Genomic DNA, 14,985 nt, shown 5'->3' with positions numbered 1-14,985 from the left:
AAAGAACATCCCCCTCTGGATGTGCATGTCTCCCCTCCAAGGCATTCCAGAACATCATCTGGGAAAGCTTGGGTAAGTGATGCAGAGTCTTAGGCCAAGGGCACCTCTCAGCTCCTTCTTACTCACCTACTGGGACTTGGTGGAGCAGAGTGGTTGCCTGAGTTCTCTCACTCTCTGTAAAGTACAGACGAATGGAATTGAGTAATGGGTGGGAGCTGGTCAGGTTCCTTGTTAAAGTGAGTTGTAATAGCTCCTCAGAGGAAGCTGTAATTACTGGCACAAAACTCAGCTTCTGGTGTCAGTCACTAACCTGGCAATTCTCAGTGTCATAGAGCCTCAGAGATCATTCATCTTAGCACATGAAGTACCTGACATCCCAATTTTCTTATTCTTTTTTTGGGGGGGAGAATTTGTTACAATGGCTCAGGGGAACACATATTCTGCAACCTATGAGTTTTCAAGAACATACTTTGAAGCACAGAGATATTGCCTAAATTTGGAGGAAATGTAGACTATGGCCTCAGAGAGAAATGTGAGGTTTGAGATGAAATTTGTGTGCCAGATATTTGCTCCATTAGCAAGACACATAAATCTCCATTTGTATCCCAGTTCTTCATCTCCTTTCCTACCTATTTGCAATGTTAAGACCACTTGTAAGACTGTTTGGGGTTTTATAAGGAATACATTGATACATCAGTCTCGTGAGTGATGGTTTCACCTGGCAGATGTCAAGAAGAGGTATTTACCTGCTGTTGTTAGCTCAGACTTGCTGGAAGCTGTGATTTGAGACACAGATTGAGTAGGTATTGAGGTGGTTGTCATTTCCCTTTTGATAGTTGTCTTGGGATGTGGTGTGCTCACTTTCTCCATCTCTGCTGAAGCAGGGGCTGATGAGGTGAGAGGTGTGTGTGTTGGCTTAATGGAAGTGGTTCTTCTTGTAGAGGTGGTTATGGCAGGGGGAGTGATGACTGTAGTCATGTTTGCTGTGGTAAATGTTGATGTTGTATGTTCTTTTGGAGCAAAGGTAAATAGTATAATGTGAATAATCTACTCAGTGAATATTTGAATATAGATGAATTTTGAAGAAGCCACCCATACCCCAGAGACACAGTTTTCCCCCTTGGTGGTTTGAGTATTATCTATATCATTGTTTGTTTGTATTCATGTTCTCATGAGATTGCTGAATCTTTCTCTGGTCATATTTCTTTTCTATTTTCTCATATATTTCTTTGTTCTCATTTTCTGTATTGGATAATTTTTATATAATTTTTCTATGAAATTATCTTATTGGCTAAAGTCTGTATGGGCTTTGCCCAAATGACAGCTTCACTGGCTATTCTGATGGTCCAAGTTGGCCAGTTTCAGCTTTCCATAATTACCAAACTAAATAACATAAGACCATTGCCCTTTGCTTGTCCCTGTACACAAATCTGTCACAATGGCAGCCTTTGAAGTTGTGTTTTGATTTCTGTGGGACCTCTTTTTAATTCTTCTTTCCCTCATAGCCTGTGTCTAGGAAGACTTCTTCTAGGTGCATGTTGGTGGGAAGCTATATTTTATTATTAAGTCTCCACAAGCCACAGAATCAGAAAGGAATTTCTGTTGAAGTCATCCTCCTGAGAGCAGGACTCCAGAATCCTGATAGCTGTGTTCTTATGCTTTGGAGCTGGCTCATATTCTTAGTTAACAGGCTGGGTGCTCCTTGAATCTGACTGCAAAGCCAAACCAGTTGTGGAAAAGAGTCTGCAGCTGAGCTAATAAATTCAAGTGCAGCTGAGCTAGCCTACTGCTTATAGAGCTTCTAATGTGCTTCTCAGATGATGCAAGTGATTTTTGGTTTTATTGTTTACCTAGTGCCTGTATCCCTTCTTTCTTTGCACTTCCAGTCTATGCTTCTGAACATTCCTGGTCTGCAAAATCCCTTCTGGAATTCTGCTTTGCCTGCTTCAGGATTTGGAGTCTTCAACATGGATGTTTAAGCTTGCAATGGTTTGAAATCTCAGTGATGTATAGAGTGAGTTTACTACTATTTATTTTAGACAGTAGCAGTAAAAACCTACCAGTTGCTGACTTTATTGAGACAAGAGGTGATGCTGATGAAGACCTTGGAACTGTGGTTTTTGAGGTTATTGTGGGATTTATGGTCTCAGCTGATATAGTAGCTCCAGAAGAAGAAATACTATGTACTTTGGGTAGGGTAAGTGCTGCAGAGCTTCTTGTTACTTCAGGCTGCACTGCTGTTACTAAGAGAAAAAAAAGAAAAATTAAAGGGTAAGACATGATAATGTATGTATAACACACCTATGTAAATTGAAAAATATTTTTAAAGTAAAAACACTGAATAACTATTATATTAGTAGTAACTCCTATTAAAAACCATTACCTTTTAGATTAAACATTTGAGAGAAATTATCTGTCTCATCCTTTGGTATTACATTAAAACACAAGTTTGAGCAGAAGCCTTATATGGTTTTTTTTTTCTTCATCACTTTAATGCAAATTTGACATCAGTACTGCAGAGCAGCAGAGATGGAATTGCATTTTATTATTCAGACAGTCAACAGTGTAACTTTTCCCAAAACCATCTCTCTGCAGGAAAATTAGTGGAATTTCTATCAAAGATCAGTGTAATGAAGCTTCCCTTCCTGGATCAGGCTCTGGGGATTTGCAGTACTCTGCCATATATTTCCATGAAGAACTTCTTAACTGTCCTAAGAGTTATGTGGACAGTCACCATTAAGAACTGTGATGGGAATTTTAGTGAGATTTTGTACATCATAGAAAAGGTTTGTTTGAAAGGAACCATTAACAGCCTTCCAGTCACACCCCCTGAAATGAGTGGGACATCTTCAATGAGATCAGGCTGCTCAGAGCTCTGTCCAGCCTGACCCTGAATATTTCCAGGGATGGGGCCTCTGTCTGTCTGTTCTTTTGAGAATTCTAACATATTTCTCTGAAAATTTTCATGATAATTGTCTTGCCAAGTTATTTTTTATGACTGCATCTTTGGCATGTGACACTGGTAATGAAACTCTCTGATGCCTCCATAAAAGCACATCAGGACATACTCATCAGTTTCTTCAGCTACAGAAACCAACCTGTTGCAGGTGCAGATGTTTCAGGTGTGGCACTAATGCTCTCATCTCCTGTTGTGGAAAGGTAGAACAGGTTAGATTTGTGAGTAAAAGCATATTAAAATATTCCATATAAGGCAAATTTCAGAGATGGTTCAAAGGATTATGTTAGTTATTTCTGAAAAGGCTTCTTGTTACATATTTCAAAGGAAAACTTTACATCAGTGGAATTACACAACAATAAAAAAATCAATATATCATAATAATGAAGACAAGTAGGCTTTTGATAACTTTCTTGCAATTTTTATGCTTAAGATCATCTCGCTTTTCAGGAATAATGGACACATGGGAATGAGAACTCTAGATGAGAGAGATCTCGGTTACACAAGTTATAATTCTTTAATGTGAGTCCAATTGTTCTTGAGTTTTTTGCATCTGCATGAAAATCCAAACTGTTCACCAAGAGTCTACCCAAACCATTATTCAGTGAGGTAGGTTTTCATGGAAATAATATAGCAATAACATTGAAGTTAAACTAATTTAAAAAATTAAAAATCTCTAAAAAGGTATTTGCCAAGTAGAGTCCATTAGCTGGGTATGATCTTCTTGGCTGTGTTGTTGTTTTTTTTTTATATGAAAGGTATTGATAAAATCTGAGCCCCTGGCTCTGCTGGGGCAGCCCTGCATGCAGATCAGGACAGCAATGCACTGCCAGGAAAACCCACATTTTGAAAAGTACAGGAAATGTAACTTACCGTGTTTCTAGCTAACACTAATCAGGGTCATCCAGCTTCTTTGTAACATTCCCTCCCCTCAGCCTTCCTTTAATTCTTTTCTTTATTTGCAAACTGAAGTTTTTGCACACTAGCAATACAATAAGAGGGTTCTTTTGAGGGGAAGTTATGTTTGGATGAGCTCTCATTATTACCTGAGAACTACTAGGAAAAATTCCTTCTTTAAGAAACCTTCTTTAAGTGTTGCTTTCTAGTTACTGTAGGGAAAGAGAATACATATATAGGTAGCTGCTTACCACAAGGCACACATCTTAACTTCTCATGGTCAAAATACTCATCACGAGAGCAGTTATAGCAGCCTGCAGAAAGGGGAAGAGCACTTTGTTTTGTTTTTCTGAGAGAACAGCAACTAATGTATGCTCTTTACAATCTGCAAATACATTTCTGTTATTACAAATAGTTTTGGTTACAACATCAGCTATTAGGTAAGCATTTCCAATGTCATCCTCAGAAGAAGGGTCTGATGTGGTAATTTTTTTGGATTCTCAACTATATCCACTTGTCTAATAAAAATATTAACTGCTCTCTCTACATGTCTTCATACCTAATTACACCATATTCTTTTGATACAAGTCACAGAATTTATGTACATGCTAGGCTGAGCTAAATATAAAGCTTGGTGTAGTACAGGCATTGAACTGGTTATGTATTTAAAGCAGTTGTAGGAACATAAAGTTCAGCAAAACTGCTTTAAAGAAAACATCAGTTAAAATACCATTGTTTAACTGTGATGTGGCTGGTTTTAAAAAACAACACTGAAAATTTTGACTGTGTTACTGTTTCCTCATCACACCAGTACAGCTCATTACCTTCAATGTTGACATATTTGTAGTTTTGATTTGGACAATTACAAGGCCTGTAATGCCAGATGCAGTTGTCACTGTTGTAGCCAGAGGAATAAACATCACCACTTCCTGGTTTTTTATGAGAATTGTAATACTCACAATAGACAGCTAGAAAAGGGTAACAAGAGAGAAATCAGATTTTTTTAAAAACCAATGGCATGACATTTTTAAAAGTACTAAAAGGAGGACAAAAAATCTTATTTAAACAAGCAGTTTAAATAAGAATTTTGTCACAAATCATTAGCTTCTGGTGTAATTTGACATTTACTCTCCAGTAAAGTCAGTTTGCACTATGCAGGCATTTCCACAATTTTTAATGTAGAACATAGTGAAATGTTAAAAAGATAAATGAATGCTGCAGTTGTCATCTCTGATGTAATAACACACTCATCCTCTTTGCTCCTCTGCATATGGTGGTCTGGAACACCTTGATATCTTTTTCCTGTTTTTACAGTGTTGCAGCCAACACAGCTGTCTCTGTTTCCTTGACATCCACACAGAATATTGTTTCATCATAGCTAAAGCAAGCCATACTTTATAACTTCATACTCCCTCTGCTGACAAACTGACAGCTCAGTGTACAGTAGCAGCAGAAGAAACAATCTGCCTTTCTGTGACCACATTATTTTCTCTCATTCCTCCATAGTAAAAACTGATACAATATTTTGGTTTGTTTAGCAGAAGTGCTAAACTACAGATTTCTGAGCACTACAGATTTCAAAACCCAGGTGACTGAAGTATAGAGAAAATGCAACCATTATGTTGCTTATGAAGCCACCAGCTGTCTTGTCACATCCCCACAGCCACAACACTGAGAGAGACCTCAGAGGAACTCACGGCAGAACTCGGGGGTCCTCCAGTCAATGCAGATCCCTTTCTCCAAGCAGGCCATGGCATAGACTGCAATGGCATCACACATGCACTCACAGTCCCCTCCCACATCACAGCCACAGGAATCCCTGACACAGGCTTCGTAGTAGGGCATCCGATTCACCTGGGGTGGAGAGACAGGTCAGGAATTTCCTGGGATTCTTGAAGAAGGTGGTTTTTTTTTTTCCCCTGGGCTCAACAACAGCAAGTGTGAGTGGCTGCTATTTATCTGAACACTTTCCAAAGTAATTGCAGTCCCACTTCATCAAAATCTTTTAGCAAGATCATAGGTGTCTCCACACCAGCAGCAGAAGCTGATGATGTTTTGCCAGGTACATAATTTTAAAATTATACTGTTCCTGAACATGTTATGCACAGGCAGCTAAAAAACCCCAAGCCCCACATCCATTCAGCCACTGAGTTTTTCTGCTGTCCGTATTCCACCAATATGTGTGAACACTGCAGCATTATTCACATTTCTCTTGTGTTTTGACCTCCTGAAAGTGGAGATCTTCCTCCAGAAGGCCTGGTTGTGATGAACCTTGAGATATTCTCATGTCCACAAAGTGGACAGCTTAAAGCAAAAAGGAGAGTTGATGATATATTGCTTTTGAGCTGATCTCATCAGCTTTTGGGTAATGCTGGTGAACTGTTGATGAGAATAAGGGTTTTTAGGCTTTTCTTTAGTTCAGTTTTCTAGTAAAGCCTAAATGGTTTCAGAAGAGTAAGCAGTAAATTGACCAGTTCCAGGCATCATCAACAGACTGACTAATTTCTGATGCTTAATTCTTTATTCTTTTCTCACTCTGATACTTTTAATTAGCCAATGCCATACTTAGCTTTTGTGCTTACAAAAGAGCTGCTGAAGTACAAAAAAGAAAGGTTGGAGATTTAAAAAATGAGAGCCATAAAATATTTGATTTATATTTTATTAAAACATATTGGGGAAGAGAAAATAAGGTGTAGGAGTGTGAGTGTTTTTGAAGGATACAGATTATGCCTATAAATAAAATGAAGAAGAAACCAACTCCTACCTTGTTGTGACAGGCAGAAAAGACTTGGCTGTTGATGATGGAACATGTCTTTTCTGCCCATGCTTTACGATAAGGGTTCTTGCTGCAGGGGTCCACCACAAAGTAAACATCCCCACAGAGAGGATTCTCTTTCCAGGAATTGACAAATTCCAACTCATTTGATGCCACATACTTGCTCCGAGTTTCAAAATCATCCTTCATATTGCCATTATAGTTCCCACACAAACCACATATGGTTTCCTAGATGAAAGGCAAGCAGAGGTGTCAGTTTAGCCAGTTACAATCACTTACCTTCCCTTCTGATATCTGACAGCTGCCCATGCTTCAGCTGTGAATGTGATCTACAAACACATTCTTTATGAGGTTCTGTTCATCAGGGGATGAATGTGTTTGCCTCCAAATTGCAAACTGTCATCATTTAGAGATTAATTTCAACCGTGCAGCTGCATAAAACACAAGCACTTCTCTCAAAAATGTCCTCAATGCAGCAAAGTAAAAAACAGCCTCAAGTGAAAGTCTCTGCTGTTTTGGAGATAATGAAAATGAATTGCTTGTAGCACCTCTGGAAAACCTTTGGCATCATAGAGAAAGCCACTGCAGGTCACACAGAGTGAAAGGACAGTGTCCTGAGGAAGCTGTTCTGTAATACCTGTGATTCTCTGGAGATCTTGATGAAGAAGTTCATGTGCTTATTCCAGATGAAGGTCATGTTGTATTTTCCTGGGATAATAATATCAAACATCAGGTGCAGGGCATTTGTTTTCACCTTGTACTGTACTCCAGGATTTTCCCCAGAAATACTGAAGGTTCCATCTCGCAATATGAATGTCAAGTTCTGGAAGAAAATTTATCTGGATGTTATAACTTATCAAGTTTCAGTGTTTTTCTTACTCTGTGCCATGTTGCCAAAGACCAGACACTGTGCTACTATGGACTGTCCTGACACTCCCATCTATTTTTGAAAATTCATGGCAGAATTTCCTGGAAAAAGGGAAATATTGCACCCATTTGTCAAAGGGTAGAAATGAGGACCCTGGGAACTAACAGTCTGTTATCCCTGGATTCAGGGTGTATCTCTAGATTCAGCATGCATTTTCACTTACAAGTCATCACTGCAAAGACATGGCTAAAGCTTCCAAAAGGCAAACAAAGAGTTTTAAAATAATTATTTGGCTGTATAAGAGCAGAAGTGAGGTCTTACCCCAAGGTAAAGGCGGATGGATCTGGAGCAGGTAACCCCTGATTTCCCACAGATGACATTCTCAGTAACAATTTTGAAAGAGGAAACAGGTCTACTAACACTGCAGCCATCCTAAAATGAAATGAAAAGAAACCAAACCAAAAACCAAACCAAACCACAAAAAAAATACAACCCCCATATAGATTCTGTCTCTGGAGTCTTCCATGTTAAGAGATAGGACCATAAAAAAATAAAGTTTAAATGTGAATCCAATTCTACCTGGTTTTGACCTTTGATGTGGTAGTCAACCTGACATCACTTTCCTAAAAGACATAGTTGGCTGGTATGGAATACATAGGTATGAATGATTATTTAAACATGTTACTAAATGCAGAATTGTTTGTAATTGCACCCCATGTTTTGAGAAGTCTTTTTATCTTAAATACTGAAATAAGGGGAACATATAAACCCACATTGTTTATAAAGATTCAAAGTGCTCTATTGGTTATACATGCTTTCTAGATATTTTCATTGGTCATTTAAATCAGGTTGTTTCTTGATGCTAAGATACTGCCAAAATAAGCAGCAAGAGGAAGATTACCATGGCCAATATGTATTCACAGTTGCCATCAAACACAAAACGTTGTCCATCAAAGGTGGTGATGTGGCCTTCTCCATACAGGTTACAGGTTGAGGAACACTTGGATTTCTGAACACATTTCCATTTGCCTTTCAGACAAGTGCTAGGAGTGAGAAGAGAAACCATGCTCAGGGTTCACAGGAATTCTACCTTAACCTGCTTTTTTTATATGCATGCACTTTTATAGATCAGGTGTTCATTTAATTGACTGCTGTACACTGTGACCTAGTTACAGCTAAGGTAAGAACCTCAACTGAAAGTTATGGACTGCCTAGAAAATGTATTCATGATAAAGAAAAAATCATAAGTAATTCTAGCTTTTTTTCTTCTCATGAAAGAAAGAATATAAATTGCATTAATTTTGCTTTTAATGAGAACAGATGTCACTGTTCTGTGTAGGTTGGGTGTTGTTGGTTGTTTTTTAATACTGGATTAGTAATTGGAAAGGGAATAATGTACTTTGAGAATACTGCTAATGAGATTGAAACCATCTTCTGTGGAGGTTGCTTTTATCCACAGAAAAGGAAGATTCTGCCTTTATCTTTATTTAGGGGGGTCTTATAATCCATGGCCTCATGTAGGTTTCAGTTCCAGGCCCTGCTGGGTGCCCTTACTGCTCAATAAGCATGGGGCAGAAATTATCCTTGAAGCCAGTGCCATGACTCTCATCTCTACAAACACATGTACTGTGAAATGTTGAGCTGCTCTGTATCACCTCTGTGCTTTGTCACTGTATTCCTTCCATTCAGCTGATGCCCTTTCTGATGCTCCTAAAAGGCTAAATAAAGGCTTTTGTTCAGTACAAAAATTTTACACAGTTTAGTGAAACGGAGGTGGTTGAGTCACCCATCCCTGGAGATATTTCAGGAATGTGTAGATGTGGCACTTCAGGGCCTGGAGATTGCAGGGGTTTATTTGTTTATTTGGTTTATTTGTTGTGTGTGTGTATGGTTGGAGTCAGTGATCTCAGAAGTCTTTTCCAGCCATGACTGTTCTCTGATTCTGTAAAGGCAAACTGTGTGATTCTTACCAGCTCTCACATTCAGTTTGGATCTGTTCCCCTTTTCCATAAGCAAGGCCACCATATTCACATGGACACTCCTCAGCTGGAACACATCTGCCATCAGGATTTTCATACAGCCCATCCACACAGACACAGCCTGATTCACATTTAGTGGGTATCTGGCAGAGATCAGCAGATTGCAAAGTGAAAAAACCCAACAACTGTGAGATGCATTTTCTCTTGTATGTGAATGGTGTTAAGAGCCTGTGCTAAAGCCTAGTTTTGACTTGCTTTCAGTTTTGTGATTTTTCTCATACTAATATACAAGTCAATTGAACTAGTGTCACTGAAACTGTAGGATGCACTGATTGTGGGAGATACTAAACATACCTGAAGACTCTGAAAAATATATATTAAGGTGCTACCAATCCTTCAGACAGAGTACAACAGAAGCTTATTACAATTCTCCCAATTAGTCTGTTTCCCTAATGTAAAGATGTAGTGAAATGAGGCAACCAGGTGCCACTAATTACCAGGTAGTGGGCATGAGCTTGTGTCAAGCCCACCTGTGTGATTAGGGTGAGCCCCCACTGCACATGAGCAGGACCAGGGGGCCAATAAAAGGTGAGGCTTGAAGCACAGGCTCAGCTCAGTCCTGAGCAAGCCAGCAGAGAGGTCAGTTGCTCTCAGAGCAACAGCACTGATCCAGACTGGTCAACCCTGAGGGCTATAGGCTCAGAGCACAGTTCGCGAGTCCCTGCTGGAACACCTGGTTGGACCTTGAAGTGCCATTCCGTAAAAGATGTTTGTCTTGCTACGTAAAGACGTAAGACAACCCCATCAGCATAGACCAGAAGTCCACACAGTCCAGGTCTCCTGAATCTCATCACCATCAGCAGCAGATATTTGGGAAAGAATACAAGAGGGAGCATAAACCAGATGTTCTATCAGTTTCCAGTGACATGCAGCTTATGGGCTACCTGAGCCAGAGGTAACAGAATCCTTAAAGGATTTAAATTCTGTTTATTTAAAAGAATTTTATTAATTCATGCAATTGAATTGTTCATTCATGTCTTGAATACATGTAAATTTTTAGTGTCCACAGTCTGTGGAAAGAAGTATGATGTTTAACTGTATCATGTTAGCAGAAATATCTCCTTTTGTTTCACCAGAGGGAGTGTAATCCCATCCTAAGTAACAACCAGAACATTCTTCCTTCCTCAAGAGGATAAATATCCCAGAGCTGTAAAACTCACACATTCAATCCCAGTAGCCAGCATCTGACAGGTAGGGGCACATGCAGCTCCATATTTGTTTTCTAAACTGTCAGAACATGATACATATTTCTTAGGAGCTCTGCAGCTTTCTAAGAAAAAGGGAGAAGAACAAACAGTGGAGAGACTGTGAAGTAGAAATTTTACAGTGTGTTTCTAAGTAAATCATATCAGACCCATACCTGCAGGATTTTGAGGTTTGCCTGTGCAGCTCAGTCTCCCATTAACACAGTAGCTAGTGGGAAAAAAAATTCTATTAATTTTTGGTTTTAAGAAACAGTTTTTATGTTTTTCAATCTGGCTTCATGTTTCTAACCATTAGAAATGTTTATTTATGTTACTAGCTCCTCCTCATCCTCCAAAATGGAACCTGAGTCAACTTGCCTCTCTGCATTTTTGTACTATACAGTAATATCAGTTTGGGAAGTGAACAGTAGCCCTGAATTCAGTTTATATGAATATAATTCACCATAGCAATTGCCTGTCAAGTCATTCTTGATGCTTCCCAGATGCTGTTGACAAAATCTCTGAATAAGCATAATCAGATCTTACCTATCATTTCCTAATTTTTTCCTTATTTAATTTTTTTTTTCCTACCCTTAAGATAAATCAAATTAGTTCATTTAAGAATCTTCATATTTCAGGAAAGGGCAAAAATGTAATGAAAAAGAAACCTTTGCTACTAAAAGTAAAGGAGACTGTACTAGTTTGGGCTGGAATGGAGTTAATTTTCTTTGTAGCAGCTCAGTGGTGCTATGCTTTGGATTTGTGACAGAAACAGTGTTGATAACATGACAGCTTTTAGCTATTGCTGAGCATTGTCAAAGCTTTCTCTGCTTCTCATGCTGCCCCCCCAGTGAGTGGGCTGGGAGTGCACAAAAAGGGAGGGGATAGAGGCAGGACAGCTGAGCCAAACTGACCAAAAGGGTATTCTGTACTGTGCAACAACATCAGCAGCAATAAAAGCTCAGGAGAAAAAGGGAGGAAGGAGGGATATTTGTAGTTATGATGCTTGACTTCCCAAGTAACCATTGTGTGTGACAAATTCATGCTCCCTGGGAATGTCTGCACATATGCCTGCTGACAGTAAGTAGTGCAGTCATTCCTGAGCTCTGATTGCACATTCTGGGTTGCTTGTTAATAGTAAAGTGATTTAAAACTCTTTCTTAGCACTCACAAATTTTCTGACTTTTGCCTTGATGATTCTCTTCCACATTGAGCTGTGGAATCTGAATGTGCTTAAGTGGCTGTGTGGTGCTGAGCTGCTTACAGCTGTGAACCCTCAACAGAAACAAGATGAAGACCCCTCATCTCCATCCTTAGTCTGTTGAGCTTTAAATTTGACACACTCACCAGGTAATCCCACCAGTTACTGTTGACTGATCAGGAAAGATGAACTTTCTTTCTTCTAAATAGCAGGGACAATGAGCCTTGGGAACACACTCGTTCTTGTGGTTCAAGTAGGTGCCTTTGGGACAATGGCAGCCTTCCAGAGGGATGTCAGTTGTATGGCATTCCAGGGCTCTGTTGGAGAGTGACAAGCATGTCCTGTCACATGCCTGAGTGTTGTAGCTGAATGTTTGATTGCCAGTACAAGTAATGGCTGGAAAACAAGAAGGAGTGTGTGTTTAACTTGATCTGCTCACTTTCTTCCTTGTGAAAGGTAGCTGTGGCCATATTGTGCTGCATAGAGTGTGTCTACAGCTTCCATGCTTCCTATCTCTTCTCTTTTTTTGGATGTGGAGCTCTAGCAAAAAATATTTCAGACCAACCATGTATCTGTTTGGAAGTTTACTGAAGGCTAACTGTCTTCTTGCTCTTTTTGTATCTTGGAATAAGATAATGAAAAGAGAAGCTTTGCAGAATTGCTAATGTATTTTCCACTAACTGTAAAACCTATGCCCATGTCTAAGTTATATAACAGCCAAATCACACCTGCAACCAGAGTTTTTCCTAGTTCTTTCTCATCTTGCAGTACGATACAGCTTTGTTTATTTGTTTTTTCCATCACTTAATTATCAAGTCCTGCAGATATCCACATGCTCACCTTAAAGCACCTGGGTAATCTTTTTTTTTTTTTAATGTAGTCTTAAAATAACAATCCTTTTCTGAACCAGATGTGAAGGGTCAGCATGCACACATTCACCTGATGCCAGAGCATGGAGAGTTGGTTTGGTTACTTACTACAATTGTCCATGCTGTTCCTCCAGTTCTCCAGGATTAGACCCATTGAACTGCATGTTCTTGCATAGGATCCCAGAGCAGAACAAATGTAAGGAAAGGTCTCCTCATAGTTACAGGCTTGGTAGACACATCTCTGAAACCCAACACAGGGAGGGGGTGTTATGGGAAGCAGATATTTGGAAGTGCTAAAGCCTGGGAGGGATGAAAGATGTGCAGATGTGGTGCTTTGGGACATGGTGGACTTGGGACTGTCAGATTGATGGTTGGACTGCATGGTTTGAAAGGTCTCTCCCAAGGGAAATGATCCTGTGCTTAAGTGCAGAGGAAAGTCATGCAAAATGCATATTGCATAACTAAAACTAAAGAAAAAGAACTGTTTAATTGCCTGATTGACAGGGATAAAATATACTTAATACCTAAAAGTGCCTTCTTTTAATTCACTGCTTTCAATTTTTAATTTTCAAAAGGGCTTGTGGAGATTGGCAAACACCATGTGCTCAGTTATGGGAAAATCAATACTTTGCATAGTTGAAGTTGTTGATATGGAGCAAAACCACCTCCTGATCCATAGGGCTGCAGCTGATGCTTATGAGCAATCAGACTTGGAGTGTGGTGGAAACATAATTTCTGAAACCATACTTGTTCCTTGCCTTCTACTCATTACTGATCCAAATGAGTGGGATACTGCCCAGGAGTACATTCTGGTCCTTATTTGGACTCCATCTGTACAAATTCTGTCAGAATAATTTCTTACCTTGTAGAAAGGAATAGGGTTCACCACAGCATGGCATTTCTCAAACACAGTACCTTTCTTGGTAAGAATGGAACAGTGAGTCTCAGCAGATATTTCTAGATAAAGTAAATCATGAACATAAAACACATAAAGTTAGGAAAAGCAAGTTAAAAAAAAAAACTGGACACACTACTGTAGCTTGAACTACTACTATAGCTTGAACTATACTTTTCTTCAAACAGCTCAGTACAGCTTTCCTTTTTTTTTCTTTTTTTTTTTTTTTCTTGTCAAGACCAGTAGCAATAGAGACTTACGGTAAAGCCTGGATTTCAGTCACTGAAATCACCTCACTGCTGAGTAAATCTAATGCACCCATGTCCATTGTAATTTCATTGCAAATAATGCCAAAAACTTCTCATTCATTATCTCAATCCTAGATCTCTACAGTGGGATTTAATTAGCTTTCACTAGGAATGCATTCCAGAAGTCAGAAACATCTTGTTGGTGATAGAATTTGTGATGTTCAATTGTCTCAGTCTCTGCTTCTCTCAAGTTCTCTTACTCCCCTGTTGTAAGCTCAGCTGGAGAGATCAGTTAGAAGAGGGTCAGGTACTCACTGTTCAGCTGGCTCAAAGCACAAGGGTCAGTGTCACTCTCTAAAGCAGGAGGGCAATTCCCTGCCCTCCAGGAATCTACAAACAGGGAGGCTGTCCCTTCAGTGATGTCCATGCTGGTCATGAAGTCATCTGTAGTATCTCCATTGTAATTGCCACACAAGCCTGAAAATATCAGAAATGCAAGGATGGCTGAAATTTAAAGAACATGCACACAGTGGTGTATGTTTCAGTCTGTAAGAGTGAGAAAATGGATTTGAAAATTGTGCATGGATTGTCAAGGAATACTGTAGGTCAAGTAGCCACATTCTCAAGTAGAGCTTGTCCACTTCTATTCAATGATAAGTTAGCACAGAAGCTTTTGTCTTGTTTTTAGAAAAAAGGCTTTTTCAGTGGTTTGGAAATCAGTAAAAGAGGCCAAGAAGTACTGTTGCAGGTACATGTGGTTTTCTATGTATATAAAATCTGTAATGACAAAGAATATACATTTAGACCTTTTTTTTTAAAAAAAAGAAAAAAAGCTAAAGCTTCTCTGTAATTCCCCATAGATAATCAAATTGCAGAATATGCCTTTGTGGCTAATCTTGCTGTGCAATTAACAGACACATCTCCACGTGGTGCTCATCAGATGAGAAGCATTTAACTTCTAAGGCTCACTGTGTTCACAGTGATCATGCACTGTGTTCAAAGAACCCTGTGCTCCAAGATGCAGAAACCACAAAAACTGGTTTGTGTTCCCT

General features: G+C 39.3%; 1 protein-coding gene across 1 annotated transcript in view; it reads right to left on the bottom strand.

Annotated features, from left to right (window-relative positions):
• The window catches only part of MUC6 (mucin 6, oligomeric mucus/gel-forming), a 46,763-nt gene that overhangs the window by 11,088 nt on the left and 20,690 nt on the right, over positions 1–14,985 (bottom strand). The window contains 17 exon segments of the mRNA XM_030451552.1: positions 127–174; positions 2,061–2,243; positions 3,099–3,146; positions 4,105–4,167; positions 4,678–4,821; positions 5,551–5,707; positions 6,618–6,857; positions 7,267–7,452; positions 7,819–7,929; positions 8,399–8,540; positions 9,468–9,619; positions 10,697–10,806; positions 10,897–10,949; positions 12,068–12,317; positions 12,899–13,031; positions 13,653–13,747; positions 14,249–14,410. Coding sequence (XP_030307412.1) covers positions 127–174; positions 2,061–2,243; positions 3,099–3,146; positions 4,105–4,167; positions 4,678–4,821; positions 5,551–5,707; positions 6,618–6,857; positions 7,267–7,452; positions 7,819–7,929; positions 8,399–8,540; positions 9,468–9,619; positions 10,697–10,806; positions 10,897–10,949; positions 12,068–12,317; positions 12,899–13,031; positions 13,653–13,747; positions 14,249–14,410 — 2,277 coding nt within the window.

The sequence above is a fragment of the Calypte anna genome, chromosome 5 (assembly GCF_003957555.1).
Source record: "Calypte anna isolate BGI_N300 chromosome 5, bCalAnn1_v1.p, whole genome shotgun sequence".
In the NCBI taxonomy this organism is placed as follows: Eukaryota; Metazoa; Chordata; class Aves; order Apodiformes; family Trochilidae; genus Calypte; species Calypte anna.
Note: the sequence above shows the minus strand (reverse complement) of the source record. Positions and strands in the feature narration are given on the sequence as shown.